Source organism: Amborella trichopoda, chromosome 1 (genome assembly GCF_054954075.1).
Source record: "Amborella trichopoda isolate Santa Cruz 75 chromosome 1, AtrichopodaSantaCruz75HAP2 v2.0, whole genome shotgun sequence".
Lineage (NCBI taxonomy): Eukaryota > Viridiplantae > Streptophyta > Magnoliopsida > Amborellales > Amborellaceae > Amborella > Amborella trichopoda.
In genome coordinates, this window is record NC_142336.1 from 48,568,584 (window position 1) to 48,591,114 (window position 22,531).

Sequence of the window (22,531 nt, forward strand, 5' to 3'; positions counted from 1 at the left end):
CCTGCGGGCTTCTGTGTCAGTGGCTTAACATGCCCGCATTCAAGCTTTCTTGCACATAGACTATATTCCGTTGATTCGTTTGTTTGGGTGTTGTACCTGTATCGGACACATGCTGATGCATACAACGATACATCATAAATATAGTTCATGAAATTTGATCATCTGTTTTTAATTGGTAGATTCATAAAGCTTGATATTTATATGAATTCATCCAACAAGGCATAAATTCTTTTGGCTTGTCATAATGAAATGGAATATTAGTAAGCAGTGTTGGAGCTTGTCTTCTCTTCATAACATGGCTGTGAGTTGGTGTAACCTGGGAGATCTAATCCAAAATGTTCCAAAAAGGAACACTTGGGACGAATTATTGAATCCCGTGATGTGTATTTATGTATAAAAATATTTAGAGGGTAGCACCAAAGTTGGAACTTGTGCTTCTATTTCTACCTGCAACTGAAAGATATGAACTGGGGTCAGATGAAATAAACCTTGGATGAATGGTTATGTAGGGTCATTTTTCAAAAATGTTTCTCTAGCCATTTCATGCATTCAAACTATAAATGCTACCTAAACAGCTTTATGACTCCTTTTAATTGAAATTCCTTTTAACCTTCTGTGGTCAATATATTTATATTGAACGCCCCTAAAATAATGTTGTGTTTGACTCCTAAGCTTGCCAATACAAAAATGCGAGGGTATATCTTATGTCTCCTTGCTGATAAATTGGGTTTTTTGCATCGGGTTTTGGCAGGTTGAGGCTGAATTTGAAGAGCGCTGGGCAGACGGTAATGTGCATGGATGGGAAGGCAAAGGTCTGGAAAATGGGAACTCCACAAATCAAGGGGCCATCATTGATCTTGATTATTATGATAATGCCGATGAGCTTGTTTCACTAGGCCCCAAAAAATTAAAAGAGGTAGGTATCTTTTATACTGAAATTTTGATTTCTCCTCACAGGCTTTATGTACAGTATGATATAAATGTTAGAGCGCTTATTCTTCTAATTGCTTGGATATTTTGGGTTCATCTGTAAAGTCTTCCTTTTTTGTAAAAATATGTTAACTTTTGTATTGAGTTAGAGAAAAGAGTACAAAGGTGTATGAGAGGGAGGCACCAAAACAACCAGGGGCCCTGTACAAAACCCTCACGGGTCCAAAAACTGTGCGCCTCTAAATGGACTACCAAAAAAATGCTTCTCATGTACAACTTAGTAAACAATAGGAAAAGAGAAGAAAATGAGCTAGGATGATGATCAAGCTCTAGTTGGAAAAATTATGGATTGGGTGGCTCCGGCTTTTGCAAGAGCATATGCGACGGAGTTTACTTCCTGCTGTACATGTCTCCAAGAGACTTGTGAGGCTTTGCAAATATGGGAGATCTCGTCAAAGAGGTGATGTAGTCTCCAAGGGTGAGGTGCGATCTCGGAAGGCCATCCTAAAAAATTCTTGTTGTCCCCTTCAACGATAAGGAAAGGTTACCAAGAGGGCTTGAAGCCTCTAAGGCCTTTGAGAAGGGCGGCGGCTTAAGCTGTAGTAAAGTCTCTGACACCTATATGTCTAGAGTAAGAGAGCCCCTCTTTGAATCTCTAAAGAGGCCTTCAACACCTGCTGGTCCTGGGTTTCCCAGGGAGCCACCATCGAAGTTAAGTTTGATTTCATCTCGGTTGGGTGGTTGCTGAAGGGAAGAGTGAGGAATTCTTGTATGGCGCCAATTGATGAGGGTCTGCCAGCTTTGGTAGAAATCAAAGTTAAAACCGAGCTTAAAGAACTTGCTATTCTTGGCCCAACAAATAATGGAGGATCTAAGCAGGTCGATGAGGTAGTTGAGTGTCTTGTGCTTCCCTTGGAAGATCCTTCCATTTGTCTTTGTCCATATAGTCCAAATAAGGGCAGACATCGTTGCTCTCCAGAGGAGTAGCCCCGGTTTGGGCGAAGGGGGGAGAAAAGGTGTTGGAAGTAGGGTTGGCAACGGGTCGGGTCCAGTTGGACCCGGACTTGGGCCCGGTCCCGGATCCGAATAGTGTTCGTGTCTAATATTTGGACCTGGACCCTACTCGTTGGGTCCATTTTTGGGACCCATACCCGGACTGGGGTTGGGTCCAGACATCGGGTCCCGGGTCGGGTCGGGTTTGGGTCCATTTGCCAATCCTAATAATATACATATATTATTTAAATATTATAACTAAAAATATATAATTATATTTATTTAAATATTAATTAAATATTAATTAAATAATAGCACATGGACCCGAACCCAGACTTGGACCTGAATAGTGTTTGGGTCCAATATTTGGACTAGAACCCGACCCGTGGAGTCCAATTCTTGGACTCATACCTGGAGCCAGGTTGGGTCTAGACGTTGGGTCCTCGGTCCATTGTCACCCATAGCTTGAAGATATGAGGAATGGATGGAGGGGTAGTCCACTACAATCCAAAGAGGCTCAAGATGTTAGCCCAGAGGGCTTGAGCAAGAGAGCAGTGGACAAGGAGGTGAGGAGTTGGATTCCTATCATTAAGATACGTGATGCAGTCGTTTGGTAGTTGTAGGCCTCTCCGCTGAAAACGGCCCACCGTGAGGGCTCTTTTCGAGCTCACTATGCAAGTGAACCATTTAACCTTAGGGGGAGATAGGTTGGACCAGGCTTGAGCTGAAGTAGAAAGGGAGCGGGATATGGCTTGGGCAAGGATCACCCGGTAAAAAGATGAGATTGACAAAGTCCTCGAGGGTGTGGCAGCCCAGGCTGGGAGTCTTGGCCCTGACTAGGGAGGAAGAATTAATGAACAAGGATGAGAGAATAGAGAGTGTAAGGAAGTTGGCTTCCTCGTTGTCCAAGAACGATCTTTTAAACCTACGGCTTCAGACTCTGGTACCCGCAACCATGTTGAAAAGCTCCACAACAGTGGCATCTTGATTGGTGGCCAGGTGGTAAAGGTTATGAAACCTCTCCCTAGGAGGGGTATGTCCAATCCACAAGTCCGACCAGAACTGGATTCTAGTGTCCGCTCTGGCTCAATACCGGGAGTGGGTCTTGAAAAGAGCGAGGGAATGGTTTATAGCTTTCCAAAATCCAAACACTAGAGGAATTACTTTTCATTCCACCTTGTGGAGCCAAACGGAGGCCAGGATGCAGTATTAAGACGATAGGACCTCCCTCCAAAGGCGGTTTGCCTGGTCACGTAGTGCCACCACCATTTCCCTAATAGAGCCAAGTTGCAAAGCTTAAGCCTACGGATGCCCAAGCCCCCAGTCCATATAGGCCTACATACTTTGTCCCAAGAGATCAGGTGAAACTTGCGACCATAGAAACTGCCTCCTGAGTTGTACCATCCCTCGACCATAGAAACTGCCTCTTGAGTTGTTCTAAGCGGGCGACGACCAAGGCAGGCATTAGGAAAAGGGGCATTTGGAAGACGGGAACATTGAGAGTGACCTTGATGAAGGTGGTGCGACCTGCGGGGGAGAGGAACTTGGCCTTTCAAGCTGCGAGGTGCCAATCGAACTTATCAATAAGATGACTCCAGAGACAATGCTTCGGCTTCCCTAAGCAATTTGTTTGTGCAATTTGCTTTGTGATAGCTTTAATAGGGCTGGGGGCATAATAATGTGGAGTATGTTATTCTTGAAGAGAATCACTATTTTTCAGAATGTTATTGTAATGTTAAAGTTTGGATATTGTGTTGTTTTGAATTTCTATGGTGAAGTACAGTAAAATCCGCATAATCATGACAAATGTTATGGTCATAGGCCTCATCATCAGCCAATGAATGGGTTGGCAATTATGGGGGGAAGTGGGATGTAGGCACGAGTTAAGGACATGTTTCATGCCACCTACTCTTCATCCATCATCTTGCTATCCACTGGTTGGATAATGACGACCCTGCGTCCAACTTGTTGCCATGATCATATAGGCTATACTATGCCTTCAATTTTATTTAGAAAATACTGGAAACAATGTGAGCTTATGTCTTAAGTTGAGGCTTAAAGTTTTCATTGTCTTATCTAATGCCAACTGGAATTTTCGATTGGGCTAGTGGTGAAGCAGCTGATGGCCAACCTATTGTGTTAACAGAAGTGGAATGCTCAAAATATATGTGATGTTCTTTTTTGCTTTTTTACTGGTTTAGTATTCTGGGTTCCTTCGGTGATGTGGCTATGGGGCATTAGTCGTTTTGGTTACATGTACTTTGTTCCTTATACATATCTTTGAGCACGTTCCTCAGGAAAATCTTTGCACTTGTTACGTACAGCATGAATTATCTGTCAGGATTGAATGATCCCAGGACTTCTGATCATACAACATAAGATACTCGTTCAGTTTAGAAGCTAAACTGCCTTTGAACTACATTGAGATTTGCTGTGGCTGTGTTGATATTTTTTTTTTCAGTTACTTGATTCATGAATAGGCTGGTTAGTAGTAAGGAATACCTTGAGTCACATCTGCTGAGGGTTAAGGGGGTGTTATGTTGTAGGATCAGAGGGGCTTGGCTCCTATACAAACACAACATGCAAGGTGGTCACGGAGAAAGAAGTTTGGGTGCGATTAGGATTCTAATTAGGATAGAGTTTAGGAGTCTTAAAAGGCTTTGGGTCCCTACAAAGATTAGGAGGTCTTATGAAGGCTTCCTAATTGGGACTATAACCGTCCCGGCATAGTTCATCAATAGTTCTCCTCTCCGGTTGAGTGCTAAAGTCCTATTCTTTCAGTCCAGAGCTTCGGTACCTCTCCTTTGCAGTCGAGTGTCTTTGTGACTATCCTGTGTCGGGTAGGGCTTCAGTACCTCTCCAGCGCAGTCAAGTAGCTTTGCACCTGGTCGAGACCTTCTGTTAAGCGTAAGGCTTAAGCACTATCCTGTTTTGGGTAGGGTTTTAGCCCTTGCCAGTATAAGCACGTGGAACATATGCATCAGCACGTAGGTCCCACTCCAGCCGTTGCTTTTCTTTATATTACTTCAAAAGTAGCTGCTTCAGCTTTAGCCACTCGAATTTTCGATATTCCTTTCTATTTCTCATTGAATGAATGGCATCTTTTTTGAGTCAAAGGCCTCGGCTTCTAGCAAGTGATCATAGGCCGTAGGCGCATAATCGTCTGTACCATCCGACGAATTATATGATGAGTGGGCACCCTCCGGCATATCTGAATAAAGGTATGGCAGATTTGCCAAACTTGGGCGGATGGTAGAATTCACTAATACGGGGTCTAAATGAAATAGTACTAAACTTCGGTTTGTGGGCAAGGATTTATTTGGGTCACGATATGTTTTAGGGCTCAGTCCAGCAGGAATAAGGGCGGTTAGGAGGGTCTATGGTTGAATCAGGTAAACCTAGGGGCTCGAGGGTGTAGGGGTGTGGTGGATGGGTTTTGGGAGGTGTTGGCTAACTTATCAGGGCTCAGGAAGGCTGGTTTTGGGAGAGGACAGTAAGCATGACAAGTTTTGTGAAGAAGCCTGGATGGGTGGAGGGATTGAATTGGAAAAAGAAAAGAAAGGATAGGGGCGAGGGACGTAGACCTAGGGGTACTTCAATTTTGCTAAGCATCAACTCCTAACAAAATAACGAATCCATGGTTTCAACTCCATGGGAGAGGAATCAACACCTTGCGTAGAGTCAATAGCACAACTTGAAACACAAATTACTTTTCTTCAACTTCAATCTCTGCAATGCGTCTAGCCTAGAGCCTTTCATGGCATTTATAAAGGTTGGAATTCCTGTTAATTTGATTTATCTTAGGATTCATGCTACCTCTACTTGCCTAAACTTCCTAGTCTACTAGATTCTTACAAAATTAGCTAACTAGTTACTTGTGTAGTTTTAGGATACTAGACCCCTACAAAATGTGGAAAGAATTTTTTCCAGAACTCTCAAACTAAATAGGATACTGTCCTCTATTTGCAAATCTGAATAACATCTTACTAAAAATTAAAAAGGATTCTAACTTGCGTTCGTATATGACTTGACAATGCCATGGTCATGGTGTCATTTTAAAATCCTTTGCTTTTATTTTGTGTTTGACTGTTATATGGCATAAAAAAATGATTTTTGCAGCCTACACTCTGCAAATACCTTAAAATGTAGATATTCTAATCATAGTTACCGGAATCTCTTACTTTGGTAGGTGATCCCTTCTAGGATCTCGATTCTGTTGCTCCCATAACGGATCTCTTAGGGATCTCGATTTTTAAATTTTGGGATCTCAAGATCTACTCATAGGGATCTCGATCCCAATAACCGAACTGATGATTTTCTTTGCTTATATCCAACTAGCAACACAACTATTGCTTGCTTGCTATCAATAATGAGATTCCTACTTTAAAGATTAACATAATTCTAGATTATCATACACTTTAAGGTTGGTAACAAGATCTCCAAAAAGTTGTGATCAAGATCCCAAAAGGTTCGGGATCAAGATCCCCAAAAGTTTGGAATCTCGATCCCTAACATGTGCATTGTACGGACGACGTTCCCAACTCTAGGGATCTTCTAGCATTTCACGATCCCTCGCGCCCGATCCCGATACTAGTACCGATTGCGCTCCCGATCCCAACAACTATGATTCTAATGTTCAGGCCAAAGTCAAACACAGAGGCACCTGAAATGCATACAATATGTGTACACATGCTTACATATACAATTTAGAACATCCTTGTAGTATTATTCTTACTAATAATAAGCTATTGTTCTAGAAGTTTTTAACCTTTACTAAATGCTGATATTTGACAATTGGTCAGGTGCATTTTACGCGATGTCTGTATTTATTTATTCATTAGCTTTCTTTATGTGATATGTAGAAATGTGAATGCTTTTTAGATGTTATTTTACAGCATATCGCCTCTATTTTATTTTTCCTCTGTGCTTGTTATTGCATAATATCATGCAATATGCTGCAAGCATGATTTCATTATTACTATTGCAGTCACATAGAGCAGCAAATGCTAAAAAGGCAAATCTTTCTGCCACCTAAACATAGCTACAGTTTACTAATATCAAATAAATTATAGCAAGTCACAGACCAACTCCCAAAGCATTTATCGCTTCTATTGTACCTATGCTACATCTTGCTAGTTCGTCATTAGTTAAGAAATTCATGTGGGATGCTTGACTATTTTTCTGTATTGAGATGACCGTCTTCCTGTTAGATCTGTGTTTGCATTATTGTGCATATGCTCTGGCTAGGTATATGCTTTGCCAGGATAACACTTGGTTGGATGTTCTTGCCCTTCCATGGGATTTTGACTCTCTTTTTACCTTCATCATTCCAGGGTGAAAATTTCTTCTACTCTCTTTAGCTAAAATAGTAGCACTTCTTTTGTAGGCATTAGCAGCTCTCAGTTTGAAATCAGGTGGGACGGTTCAACAGCGTGCTGAAAGGCTTTTCCTTACAAAGGTATTTTTTAGCCCATATGCTTTAAGTGAAGCTTTGCTAGAACCTCAAGATTGTGGGTTCATAATTGAAACCAAGCTTACACATCAGAAAAAAAGGTGAAGTGGAAAAAAAAAAAGAATTGTCTTGGGGCATTCAATTTTCTATATGGTGTTGTACTTGAACAAAAAAATTCGTCTAACACTTTGCTTATGTATGTGTCTGGGATTTATATGCTAAGAGATGCACATGAATCAAAATTTGTGGTGCAATAGTATTTAGACTGAGAAGAAACTTAGGAAAAATGGAAATGTATACATGGTGCTAAACTCTTTAGAATATAGAGATGCCTTTTTTTTGGTGATTAAATTACTAGTCTTGGTAAAAAGTTCCTCACTTGTAAATTTTTTTTTTTTTTTTTATTTCTCTATAATCCAGTGTTGTTGGAAGTTACAGGTCATGCTAATCATGACATAATTTCTATGCAAGTGGGTTAGTCTTGTGCACATGAGCCACATTTGAACTTGTTATCCCCTCAGGTATCACAGTGGCATAAGCAAGATTATAGAGAAAAATGGATAATGATATTGAACAAAATTTGGCTGGCTTGTATAGCAGTGCCTCAAATCAATGTTGACATGCAGGCCTGAGCTTTATAAGGTGAGATTGATGGGAACATCCAAAGCTGAGCATGGAAATTGCTGATCATTCAAATAGGCAAGATTTAGTTGCTAATACAAGGACATGCACTCTCCGTGTCTTACACAACTCCTTGAACGATACTGTGTACATCCTGTACAGTAAAACATGTTGATGTGTCCACATGTGCGCTACTTATATGTTTATGCAGTAAATTCAGATTTATTTAAGTTCATGGCCCCCAAAGTTATGTTATTATAAAAAGTTTCCCGTCTTTTTCAGGTTCACACCCTTTTTATTTTCTTTTTTAATTTTTCCCAAGATGTCCCAACTTCGTACCTTCATGGTTTGAAGTGAGAAGACGATTCTTGGCTTCGGATATTGAAGATCTGTAGTTAAGACGCGGTGATGGTTTCGGATCTTCAACATCTAAGCCACTTAACTTAAAAGAAGTTGAGCAAGTATTGACTTCAAACTTTCAAGGTCTGAAGTCAAGACTTGTCGAAATTACTTCAGACCTTGAAGTTCTGAGGTCATTTCGACAAAACCTAACCTTTGATGATGAAGGTCTGAAGAAATAGTAAGAATGTTGTTTGGAACTTAGATTTGGAGTTCACATTGGACCTTGGAAGGTAAGAAGTTGGGGCATTTTGGGAAAACATTTTTTTTTAAAAAAAGGGTTATGAATTTTAAAAAGAAAAACTTCGAGAAATTTATAATAACATTACATTACTTGGGACATGAGCGTAAATTTCACTAAGATTTAACATATAAATCAAAATTAAAGTTATTAGATATGCTTGAATGTCCAAATCGTTTACCAAAAAAGCTTGTGACCCTGACCAGATTATACAATTTCCAGTTCGTAGCATGTGAATTTTTCTTGTGTGCTAAATCTAAATTGTGTCCAGCTTTTGTCAAAGTTCTTGGATCGCAATACATGTGCCTTTCAGTTCTTATCTTGTGCCAATTCAGTTTCCAAATACTGTTAAAAAACATCCAATAAGATGTGCAAGCCATATATGTGTTTTCAAATCCTGTTAAAAAACACCCAATAAGATGTGCAAACACCCAATAAGATGTGCAAGCCACACACAGTTTTTTCTCATATATGTGCATGTGCAGTTTTTTCTCTTTTGTATTTGAATCTCTTGTACTTGTTGGATTCATCTTCTTCTTGCTTGTGTGCAGCATACACCCCTAGAGAAGCTTGACAGAAAGCATTTTGCAAAAGGTTCCACCCATGTCATAGAACAGAATAATGCGGCTACCCATTCACAACACATTAGCACCTGTAAAGATATGGCTTTGACGGAAGTCAAGATGCAACGGCTCTGTGAATTGTTGGATGAGGTTTTGGCTACCTTTACTTTTTTCATATATAATGGGAATTTAAAAAATATATAAGTTTTGCTTTTGCTTTCTACCTTCATTATTTAGGATTTCAGAACCAGCCATTTGTTATTCACTGTCTGCATTCTGGATTCTAAACATGATGTCTTCTTTTCACGCGTCTATGCTTAGACCATTGTGCGGACCAAGGAAAATGTGGAAAAGAAACAGGCCCTGACCTATGAAGAAATGGAGGCAGAGCGTGAAGAGGTGAGGTTTACAGCTAGCCAAATGAATGATTATTAAGAAATTAAATTTTAATAGTATGGGATAGAAGTTAGAGACAGATAAAGGTTATTTGATACAATGAATATCTACATTTTATTATAATATTCTGAGTTGTATTTTACTATTTGTGCAGGAAGAAGTCCAAGCTGAGAGTGAAAGTGATGAAGATGAGCAACAGATTTATAATCCTCTAAAATTGCCTATGGGTTGGGATGGAAAGCCCATTCCATATTGGTTGTATAAGCTCCATGGTCTTGGGCAGGTGAGCTTTTACCCCTCTCATGTATCCTTCCTTTAAAGAACTAGTAATTGTCCATGCAATTGCATATTGAAACCTTTTTGTAACGTGCTATTAAAAAAGTTTTCCGCATTCTCCATTCATTAGATCAACAATTTTCCCTTTTGTTTTGGTTTGATAAATTAGATGTATGTTACCCTTTTAAGATGCTGAATATAAATTTCTCTTTTATCAATATATTTATATGTATTACATTTTGATATATGGGGGTGTTTTGTTAATTAATTATTGCCTAACGTTTCATAGTTTTACGTTGTATTTCTATCGTAAAAACATTAATCAATAATATATGGGTGCTGTTTTAAGGTGGCAAGTAAGTTTGCAATGTTGTATATTGTCTATTTTAGTTGGACAGTATAGATTTGACATGTCACTTCAGATAATGTCCAGAAGTGACATCTTTTAAGACGATTTCAAATCTACTCCATTCAAATAAATTGATGATATAGATTAAGGTTGCAACCTTGTGAAACCTTTTCCAGAATTTATCTTCCACATTTGTTTATCATGGGCATGCTGTTAAATTTAATGTTGCATCTCACTGTAAGAAAAGAATAATTTGTGTCATGATTTCATTAAGTTACGGACGATGTGGATATGCAAATGCAACTTTAAAGTAAGAACTTGGAATAAGAAGAATTGCATGTCATTATGACAAGTACGTGAAATCTTGTGTTATTGTTCAATTGCAGGAATTCAAATGTGAAATATGTGGGAACCACAGCTACTGGGGACGTCGAGCATTTGAGCGACATTTCAAAGAGTGGCGCCATCAGCATGGTATGCGTTGTTTAGGTATACCAAACACCAAGAACTTCAATGAGATTACATCAATCAAGGTATTCTCCCTTTCTCTCTCAGGCCATTCTATTGTCTTGGATTGAAATAGATGGATCAAACCAGATTGAACTATTCTCATTCCTGTTGCTGTACTAATATTCTGTGATTTTGATTATGTTTTCTTCAGGAAGCAAAGGTTCTGTGGGAGAAAATACAAGAGCGGCAAGGCGTTAACAAGTGGAGGCCGGAACTTGAAGAGGAGTACGAGGATAAAGATGGCAACATATACAATAAGAAGACATTCACTGACTTGCGACGCCAGGGCCTTATTTAACAACTGACCACCCTTACTTAATGGTTCATATTAGATCTCATATACTTAGTTTAATCTTTGGACTTCCGCTGTCATTTTTGGATTGGAGGATCTCTCTCTCTTTCTGTGTGTATAAATGGTAAGGAACACCTATTATATAAGGAACTCCAATTTTGTACATTGTAGTGAAGATTAGCCTGCAGTCCATGGTGTTGTAGAGAGGATCAAGTATTGGCATGGAATCAAAGATGTTCTTGTTTTTTTTTTTTTGAACATTAACACAACCTAATCAAATATGTTTTTATTTCAGGTTTTTACTTATGATTTAGAGATCAAGATTGATCAATAATGTTTTCTTGTGATTTTGAGTTCAAGATCGATATTTCAATATGACAACATACTCGCTTAGTTGGTTGTCATGGAACTCAGTCTGTTAAGGATCCCAGTGATTTGATTTGGCCAAATCAATGGTTCCCACCTAGCTTATTGTTAATTATCTCATTATTTTTAATTCTTTAATATAAAAATAATGATCGAAATTTTGTTTTTTCACCGATTCCCCTCGGATAATTGATATACCTATCCAGGTTTTAAAATATTGTTTTATTCGAAGTAATTTTCTAACAATCACATGTTTTAGGTGAGAAATAACTAAAATAAGCTGAAAATAACGTTATATAATTAAAGGGAAAAGTTTATATAGAGCTGAGGCTCTAAACATTAAAATTAGAGCCTACCTAAAAAGTTTCACCATAAGAGGCGGTTTTGATGCCCAAATATCTATCAAATTGATCATCTCAAAATCAAGATGCATTCAAGATGCATTGACATGAGAAAAAAATGGATTTTAGATTTAGAACATTGTGTAATTTGTAACATGGTTTTGGACCGTCAATTTTCAATATTTTTAAGTTTTCATAGATCTGTTTGATTTACACTATTTTTAAAGCTTTAAACTTTATAAATAAAGATGGAAATCTATTTTAAATTTATAACAAAGATTTCAAATATTGAAACCGCATTTCTTGACACTATTTGAAAGTAGGCTCTCGTTCCAGTGTTTGGAGCTTAAGCTCTATACAAACTTCACCCATAATTAAATAGTGTCCCAAAAAAGTGACAAAATAGTATTAACTAGAATGTATTAATTTTAGATAATATAACTTATGCCTAATGAGATAAATTGTGATCTAGGCCCTAGGAAATAACGGTTACCCACTCGGTTAGATCGGAATCAGCCAATGGTCGGTTTCCATTTTAATGATTAACCGGTATTTTAAACTTTAAATAGAATACGACTTCAAATTCATATCAAATATATTAGAATGGTTTGCTGTTAGTTGTGATGATTAAGTTTTATCTCAATTACCAACAATGTTTTTTTTTTATGACTTCATTTTCTCTTGTCGGAATCGAACTAAAATTATAAGAAATTATTTAATATTAGGCACACTAACCAATACACCATTTACTATTTGGTTGATAAAAAGAAGGGCCTATATCAAACTTAATATTTTTTTTATTTTCTTTTTTAAAAAAGGAGTTGGTCAAGTTGATTTTTTAACACCGTTTTACTATTCTTTACATTATGTTAAAAGATTAAAAATTGTTTTGATCATTAATATTCACTTTTATATCTTCCCATCTTTTTCAAATTTTTTTAAAAATACCTCTAGGCACAAATCAATTTGTTAAAATCCACTTTTTTATTTCATTAATTTTCAATTTCATTTGAGTGCATTTTGTTATAAACATTCTTTATATGTTTTTCATATTTTAGTAGATTTTTTTTTATTTTTTTATTGTTTATTTTAATACTTTTTTAACCGTCTGGGACTTGCTCGGTTAGAGGGGTTGAATTGGCCGGTTACATCGCTTCCGGGCTCATGTCCAGTTAACGGTTTCGGTTCGATTTTACGAACATTGAGTACAATAAGGGAGGACACAAACAACTTATGTAGTGTATTAAATGAGATACAATGAGACCATTTATCTATTGTACAAGGAGATCACAATTTTCTTATAACCATTATGATGTGAAATTTGATAGCTTTAGCGTATCACAAAGTTTCAAAAAATTTCGTTTGGACTTTGTGCTTGATCAATGGAATAAATAGGATGCAATTTCATATCCAAAGGTCAAGATTAATTCTCACCACGTCACCACCTTGCACAAAAAAATTCATTCTATACTTTTCCATATTAAATTTTGGGGGGCTATTTACCTTTGGTGTCAACTTTAGACCACCAAACAAAGGCGCACCTGCAAACCTTGTCCTAAGCGGTTCCCAAGACAAATTCTTGCGATAGTAAATCTATTTTCATGTGAAATTAAAGCTTAAAAACATACAAGTTGAATACATCTATAAATACTTAAAGGATTTTTCAAATAATATGTGACAAGATGCATTATTTCTTAAAAAATTCAAGATGATCAACGGGAGAGTCTACCAATTGGTCAGAAAAACCTTTCTCCAGTGGGTTTTTGAGATGTCTTATTTCCTTATATTATAAAGGCTCATTCTTATAATATAACGTTGACACCTTGTATACAATAAACTAATTTAAACTCGACGTTATACAAACATTGTCCTAAACTTCTTCGAATAAAGATAGCGATTATCCGCAATTCTAAATACCCCTCCACTCCAAATATTCAACCCAATTGACACCAAATCCTCTCCGGATCATCCCTAAATTCGTTTCCTTCTCCAAATTATCTTTGAATTCTTTTCTTCTTCGCTTGAACGGCTGCAGTTGAGAACATAGTAAGTCAAAAAATAATAATATACCAGGTTTGTCCAAAGGGCAAAATTTCAGGGCAAACATAGAGATAATAAAAAATTAGATAACAGACAAATAGCTAATACTACATATTGCCTAAAACAAAAGAGAAAAATTAATAATCATATATAAACATGAAATAAGGAAATGATTTCTAGTTAGTGTAAGGATACAATTAAGTTATTGAACACTAATTTTATGTCATGAATTCTTAGAATTTAAGGTCCTTGACAAAAAAATTTGTGCAAATTTTCATTAGGTGATAACACGATATACGTCCCCAATATCATTTCACAAAACATATAATGATCTTATTAAGCGCATAAACATATAATGATCTTATTAGGCATATCAACTGAGAAATATTGAAAATGGTGTTGCTATTGATTTTTTCGGGACCTTATGATAGACAGATTAATCACATATAATGTGTTGGTAGCTCAGGAGTGTGTTCGTTCTAAAGTTCTGAGTGGGATGCTTAGGGTAGTGATCAAGCTAGATATGGAAAAGGCGTACGATAAGGTGGAGTGGAGTGTGTTGTTCTAAATCATGAAAAATATGGGTTTTGGATAAAAATGGAGGAGCTGGATCTATGAATGCCTGTCATCGGTCCATTTCACCATTCTTTATAAGGGAAGTCCTGCGGGTTTCTTTAAAGCCTCTCGAGGACTACACCAAGGTGATCCCCTATCGCCATTTCTTTTCACAATTTATGTTGAGTGCTTCAACTTTCTAATAAGAAATGTGGAGAGTAGGGGTAACTTTTAAAGATTCAGGGTATCTAATAGAGGGCATTGTATATCGCATTTACAATATGCTGATGATACCCTGATATTATGTGGAGTAGAAGCTGCTAAGATTAATAGTATAGCCACTTTCCTATGCTGCTACAAGGTGGCTTTGGGGCTTAAAGTGAATTTTAATAAAACTTCTATGATGGGGATCAATTGTGGTGACAATCTGGTTTTGGAGTTGGCTGGCATGTTGGAGTGTAAAGCGGATCAATTTCCAATTACATATCTTGGAATGCCTATCTATGATGGAAGGCTTCCGTTAGCCGTGTGGGATAAAGTAATACAGATAATCTAATTTAAGTTGGATCTCTAGAAATATAAATACTTATTTTTGGGAGAAGAATCACTTTATTGCGATCATGTCTGGCGAATTTACCTATATACAAGATATTTATTATATAAATTCTATTCTTTATGGTTAAAAAAATAAAAGTTCCATTCTTTATGGCTAAAAAAATAAAAGGGATTTTGAGGAACTTTTTGTGGAGCTCCTCTAATGCTTCACGAAAATTCCTCCATCTTCTTAGATGAGGTTTCGGCTACGTCATCTTAACGAAGTGCCAGAATCACAAAGATTGAAGGATAACTTTACAAAATTTAGATTTTTATCCAATGTATTTTATGAATAATAATAACATTTCTTTTGTCATAATGAAGCATGTATTCATTTTTGGGTGAACTGCATTATTATATACATCACCCTCGAAGAGTTAAGTGGTTTCATAGAAATGCATTATGCATTGTAATGTTGTTTAGCATAAAGCAATTGATTTCTCTAAAGATCAACATTACAATTGAGATAATATTCTGTTAGTATAGTCCATACCTAATGTAACTTTTTTTTTTTTTTTTTTTGGTATTATATCATACTTGTGGGGTTTTGTGCGTTGTATGTAGAAATGAAATAAGTGATCATATAAATAATTACGTAAATATGTAATCAAGAGTATGTGGATATGTTATATTTTTGCAAATATGCGATGGAATAGTATATTGATATACGTTAACCGATCACCTAAATAATTACATGATTTTCCAATGGAAAAGTTCCATTATGCATAATATTTATCTACGATTCTTATTATATTTTCATAATTGTTGTAATATTTATTATAATAATTCTAACATAGGAAAAGTTTATATAAGGTTGCAACCTTAAAATGTAGAATCACAGATGCACCTCAAAAATATATCGGAAATATTGTTTTAATATTGAAAAAACACTCTAGTCGATCATCTCGACATCGAGATATATGAATATGAAAAAAAAAGTTTTTAAGTCCCAGAAATAATGCATCTTGCAACAATTATCTAGACCGTCCATTTTCAAGATTTTCATATATTTATAGATCTATTTGATTTTGACCATTTTTGGGATTTAAAATTTTCTAATTAGGTATGAAAATAGATTTTAAGATAATACTAAGAATTTTTTACAACAAAATTACATGTTATGATAAAATTTTAAGGTGCGCCTTAATTGGATTGTTTAAGGTTGCAATCTTATAGAAACTGAACGCTTCTAATATTACTATAAAAAACAGTTAATAATAATAATTTAAATTATTATCTTAACTTTAAATTACTTATAATAAATTCATATAATTTTATTTTTAGTATTTGATTATATTAGACAAATTTGGCTATTGGATAGTACTCTGAAAATTTAGTTAATTCCTTTCAAATGATAGATATGGATGATTATGTGGGAGATAAACCAATTTAGGAGAGAGGAGATAGGAAGAAACATATTGGAGTGCAAAGAGGGAGCCATTTGATACATGAAAAAAATCAAGTAGGTTATCTAAATCAGTATGAGATAAGTAATGAGACCTATATTAGATAGAGGCTATGGTAAGGAAAGAACCAACCTATATAAAGAGAGAGGCATTAACATGAAGGAATAAAGTCAATTTAAATTTATCCATATAGGCAATAGAAATGTATTAAGATAGGAATGAGATATCAATCGTATTCATCTAAATGGCAATTAGTAAATTCCAACCTAAATTTAGGCCAATGTGTCTTTATTCTTACCCTAAACTGTATAACTACCTTAAACTCTCATCTCCCATTAGGGTCTGTTCGTAGTCGAATGACATGTGTTCCACCCTTAATTTTAGCTTAATATAGGTTGAACAGATGCATTTATCATAAACCGGGAATCTCATTTCTCTAGCTGCTCCACCAGACAAGAAGACCAAGGACATTCCATTTCAGTTGAAATATGAGATACTTCAAAACAGATGGCTAAGGTGTCCTTGGTCCTAGACTATGTAGGCAACTGACTGGTTAACACTAGGCAGTGTTCGGTCTCTGAATATGATTCATATAGACTTCAAGATTGCAAGTACATGGCACTAGCTAACACATGGACTTACACCTTAGCAATTGTCTTAAAATAGTTCATAGGATAATTCACTACCTAAGATCCACCACGTCATGAGCTTTTTTCTTTTCTTTTGTTAAGTACCCCAAGTCATGAGCTACTCATGTCATCCTAAACATGTTAATTGATGTTAATTACGATCACGTTGGTTTCTAGGAACCAGAAGATCTACCACTTCAATAATTGATGCATGCTTTATTTCTTCCAAGTGCAAAAGTAATGTGTTTGTTTCTAAATTCAATATCTATGTTGTCTTTTAGGTACGATAGTTTAGATTGTGGCTTTTATCCAAGACATGAGCATGTCTTCTCTTACCCCCTTTCTGATAATTAATCATATTACATTACCAAATGTCATTTAGGTGTGGTGGGGTGGGGTCACTTTGTTTATGAAATTACCTTCCAATGGAATTATCCTCAGATATCTACAGAGTACATACCAACAAAAAATTTCATTTTGATTTACCAATGCGAGGACCCTTTCGGACTATTGCATCTAGGAAGAAAATCTGCCTTATCAACATAAGTGATTTTTTGGGGTACTATTGCATCAAGTGCATTACTCATTATATACGGTATATGCATTAAGAGGATGGCTCTGTAACTATATTGAGCATACAGATCTTCTGGGGATATTATTGATAGAATAATGGTGTGATTGACAGAATATTCATTACTCACAGTACCACAAACTTGAAGTTCACCAGTAACACGCGTATAAGGTGTTAAGCAACACAAAAATGAGCGTATGAGAAGAAAAATAAGGATTAACATTCGTAAAATATAGTTATCAGAAACATTATTCTCTTATTTCTTATTCACTATGTTCTGTCCCAACAATCATAAATTATTTCCATGATTATGATAGTAATATATTGAGAAGCCAGCATTTTAAGTGAATCTTACCTTTTGTCTCATGTTTAGTAAAACATAAGATCAAACGCAGGCTTTGCCATCGAAATCTACAATCATTTTTAGGTTTACAAGAAAAAAGAGAGAATAAGATCTAGTGCATAAACAAATAACTAAAAATCCTTACTCTTGTGATGTTTATGCAGGTATTCCACAAGGCCAGCGGCCAAGACACCGAGCATCACGTTGTTTACGGTCTGTAAAAATCAAAGTTTTATAAAAATAATCAGAAACTAATATAACCATATGTTCCCTATAGCATGAAACTGTTTTGATGAACAGTAGTCTCATGAAGGCTTTATGAAGCTGGTGGTATCTTTTAAGATGATGTTGTCCAATATCAGCCTTGGAAGATCCCAAAACGTGCACCATATGGTTTGGATTATGGCAAAAATTTGCTAAAATAGATTTGCGTGATACATCTTGTTTTTCTCTTGTGTCCTTTCTTTTTGAGTAAGAAACAGACTTAACACATTCTTTAAAAACTGGAATTAGCGAAGCCCATCACCCAGTGAGTGGTGCATTCTAAATATCAAAAGTGCGTCTGATTCTTCTGTCTTAATATTTAAGAAATGTACTTATCACAAGGGTCTTTTTCGATCAAAATGTTTCGATTGAAAAGAGAGTTTGAAATTGTTCGGGGGGAAGCAGACAGGGGCTGGCAGTGCCCCGCGGTCGGATGCAGAACGTCCTCGTTGACGGCCCATCGTTTGGCTCGCCGGGTGGACCAGTGAGGGTCACCAAGGAGGCAGGAGCCCAAGTGGTCGCTCCTGCACAAGGGGATGCCGCCATGACCGGGGGATGAAAGCATGCGTCGATTGGACGGCCCCTTGGGCCAACTGCGTGCTCATGGCGCAGGCCTGCGGGCTCCCCATACGGCCCATCTTGAAACACGGACCAAGGAGTCTAACACGCATGCGAGTCCGCGGGTATCCAAAGCCCAAAAGGCGCAAACCAGGAAGCTCGAGCTTGACAAGAAGTGTGTCTAGGCATTGGGCCACGAGGGCCATCGGGAAGCCCGAGCTAGACAGTATAGGTGGTGGGCACCGAGGTCTGCTCCTAGGCACAAAGGGCTGCAATGACCAACGAGTAGCTGGGCTAAACACACCCACACGGTATGGGTGGACGGCTCCGAGGTGTGCGCCTAAGCACACGGCATCTGCTGGTTTGGGATGCTCTATAATATGGTAGTCCAACTCCACATTCGTTGGATACCACCTTTGTGTACCATTCATATCTCCGTTCTGCAATGCAATATAGTAGGAGAAAGGGTAAACAAACAAATACAAGCAACTAAATATGTAAACAACAAATAATCACTGAAACAAAAAAAAATAAAAAATAAGAGAACCAGTATAAGTAACAAAAATGAAAAGCCAAACAAACGAACAAAAAACGGATGAAATTTTCCTGTCGATTTCACATATGAATGTATTTTTGAATTCTCAGGGACACACCATCACTTTTAATATTTATTTCCAATTTGGGTTGGAGATAGTAGTATTACAATTTTCCAACAAGAACGAAGGAAAAGACTAACTTATACCACATCTCTAATTGTTGGCTTTAGGTGAAGATGGGCTAAGGTTTCAAGATGGAATTGAGATGACAGAGAAAGATTGAAAGGAAAGTGAATAAATGAAAGGAAACCTGAAACATACTCAAAATAGTGAGTAAAAAGGATAATAAGAACTTGTGGTGACTTACTTCATGGGACACTTAAAAATTTCAGATTTAGAGAAACAACTTCAGATAAACTCTTATGTGTATTCCATGACAACAGATGCCATGTCAGGAGAAATTTTTAGTGTTGCTCATTCACAAACAAAAGTGCATCAAATACACATCGGGAATGATGAAATCAAAATAAGTAATAGTGATTCCAAACTTGATGCTTCTACTCTGATTTTATCAGGACTAAATCTTATGGGACATTATGGGACATCAAGGAAGTACATACAAGGTAGCAAATTTAGGGTTGCAGAAAGTTAATCCTAAATAATTATAAGTGTAGACATGAGGATGCATTCTTAGTGTGAGGGTACACTCACGTAAACGATACCCTTTCATGTTTGACTTACGTTACTACATGAAAGGAGGTGGGGAGAGATTGCATCTCTTCATGAGGGGGTTACTCCTACATGAATGAGAACAATTTTTCTCATTATAAAAGGGGGGGGGGGGGGGGGGGGCGGGGGTTGGAGGTCTCTCCACACAACAACATACACATGAGAAAGGTGTGAGAACTCCCATTGAGAAAGAGAGAGAGAAAATGTGTGTGAGAGTGTGAGTACAATCTATCTCTTATTCAAGTTCTAAGGATAAAACCAACCCTTAGAGATAAAGTTGTACGTGAGACTCGAGCTCGGATTGCTCCTCAATCGCACTTGTTGGAGTATTTGTGAGTTTCCACCTCGCTCGGGATTTACAGTGTGGAACAGATTTTGGCAGCTCTAGTAGTTATCGGATGTGCCTACGTGAGTTGATCATTCCTTTCTACATTCGTTCACCGAAACTGTTTTGTGAGCACTCAGGTATGATACTTGGTTCCCGATTGATTATTTTGCTTCTACTTTCGTCGTTGGACCGTATTTTCCCAATATTAGTCTCAGAGCCATCATGTAACCGGGTTCCCGATTGTGCCTGCATTATCGTTCCCTCCTTACTTGTGAAGGCTTAGTTATGGTTGGCTTATGATGTTGCAAAGTGCACATGATGGTTATATTAAGACCATAGGCATGTGCACTATGTAACCTTATATACCGACCACATAGTCGTGTTGGTCTTACGCTTGGGTTATGCAAGTTGAGGCATCTTAGACTATGAGCATCATGGCTAACTAATCTTGATAGGCCTTATATGCTAAGCCATGCAGGGTTGGGCCCTACTCTTTTTTTTTGGCATTTTAAGGGCAGATAAAATGGCTTTTTTTTTTTGTGGGAGTACATCTAGGAAGGTATATCTCTTGCAAATTGTGAGGTATTTGAGATGCTACATCCAAGAAAGAAACTCTGTATTGATTACAAGCAAGAGTTCAATGTGGCCATGCGAAATTTTCATATCAAGACTTTTAAGGGTCAAGTTTTTCAAGTAGCTAGAAAATTAACAAGGGTAAAAATGATAATCTAAGTACAATCATGGATCAAACAAACCATAAAACATGCATAATAATTGGTGCAATTTTATTATTTTGACTTAGAATGACTTCTAAAAATGTGTTCGCAGATCTCACTAAAGGTGAAAAGTTGAGTGGGAGCAATTTTCCTATGTGGCATAGGAAAATGTAATACCTTCTAAATGAGCAAGGTAAACTTGAACACCTAACTACCATTAAGCAAAAACCTGAACAAGGTGCCGCTAAAGAATTTCTCCGTGAGTATGAGGCATGAGACAATACTGACCGTAGTACTCGCTTTACTTTGTTAAGTGTTATGGCTGATGACCTCACTCCTGAATTCAATGGATTCACTACGACAAAGGCTTTGTGGGATGCGCTTCAACATAAGTATGCTGGCACTTCTGCTGCTCGGTTATGAGCCTTATATATGGCTTTTGAGACATACAAAATGCTTTCAAATGTGTCGATGGCAGACCATGTCCGAAAATGTCTCAAATGACACGTGACCTAGAGGCAGCTGGAAACAAACTCAGTCATGAGCAACATATGCTCGTATTTATTAGGTCTCTTTCAGAATCTTGAGAAAACATAAAGTCATTGATGCTGCATAATAAAATTGTAACAATTTTTTCCCATCTTTCTCTTCACCTTTAGATAGAGGTTGAGTTTCGCTCATCTTCTGGAGTTGGAACTGTTCTAGTTGCCCAATCAAATAGGCCTCAAGGCCATAAACCTCGAGGTAAGTTTAGGAATGGGGCACCTAAAAGGAAGGAGCAACCTAAGCAAGAGGCCGAAGAAAAGAAAAATGTTAGGCATAAATGCAGGAGACGCACAAGTGACAAATCTGAAATAACTTGCTATAATTGCGAGAAGAAGGGCCACTATGCACGCGAATGTCCTGAACCTAGAAAGGTATGAACTAATTTCCCTAGCCATGCAAATGTTTGCACTCAGGTGCTTGTTGGTCATTCACAATTTACTGGGTGGATTGTGGATTCAGGAGCGACAAGGCATATAGCAAGGGATCGAGAACGTTAAGCTCCAAACTTTGCCGGTTGGAAGTTAAAAGATCTTCATGAGAAATTACGCATCAGAGGATGTGCTAGGTGTTGGAACTTACCAACTCTGATTCTGAAGTGGACGAACACTTCTTCTCCATGACGTCATCAATGCTCCCGGAATGAAAAAAAGTTTGCTTTTAGTTTTATGTCTAGTTAGAGACGATTACTTTATCTGTTTCATGCTTAATTATGCTACTTTTTCATTTCCAAATGGTTTTCACTGTTATGACCAGATTATGAATGACTTATTTATTTTGGATAATGGTGATGTTAATTGTTCACTTCCTTTACCTATATGACATCGTCATCCTTTTCCACCTCTTATATTACACACAACTCCATAATGTGGCATGCTAGATTTACCCATATAGTAAAAGATAGGATGATTCGATTAGCCAAAGAAGGATTGTTGATTTTATCCAAAATAGATTTGCCTATCTGTGAACTATGTATAGCTGGAAAATCAA

At 37.2% G+C, this 22,531-nt stretch overlaps 1 protein-coding gene and 1 long non-coding RNA gene across 10 annotated transcripts in view; one reads left to right on the top strand and one right to left on the bottom strand.

The window, feature by feature from the left end:
• Window positions 1-11,324, top strand: part of LOC18442371 (splicing factor SF3a60 homolog) — a 28,705-nt gene extending 17,381 nt beyond the window's left edge. For 5 of the 9 annotated variants that reach the window (XM_088869843.1, XM_006852590.4, XM_020672194.2 and 2 more), the window contains 7 exons: window positions 752-916; window positions 7,310-7,381; window positions 9,188-9,349; window positions 9,521-9,598; window positions 9,750-9,878; window positions 10,607-10,753; window positions 10,882-11,324. In XM_088869843.1, coding sequence (XP_088725969.1) covers window positions 752-916; window positions 7,310-7,381; window positions 9,188-9,349; window positions 9,521-9,598; window positions 9,750-9,878; window positions 10,607-10,753; window positions 10,882-11,028 — 900 coding nt within the window. In that variant the 3' untranslated portion in view covers window positions 11,029-11,324. Of the gene's footprint in view, window positions 1-751; window positions 917-7,309; window positions 7,382-7,896; window positions 8,075-9,187; window positions 9,375-9,520; window positions 9,599-9,749; window positions 9,879-10,606; window positions 10,754-10,881 lie in introns of those variants that run through there. The other 4 variants (XR_016057859.1, XR_016057862.1, XR_016057861.1 and 1 more) reach the window with 3 other exon arrangements.
• A 2,076-nt stretch (window positions 11,325-13,400) lies between these two features.
• On the bottom strand, window positions 13,401-19,165 carry LOC148783894 (uncharacterized). Its single transcript, XR_016057863.1, has 3 exons — window positions 18,464-19,165; window positions 18,013-18,082; window positions 13,401-13,758 (listed from the first exon to the last, which is right to left on the bottom strand). It is a non-coding gene; the product is annotated as an uncharacterized LOC148783894 (long non-coding RNA).
• Window positions 19,166-22,531: the final 3,366 nt, after the last annotated feature.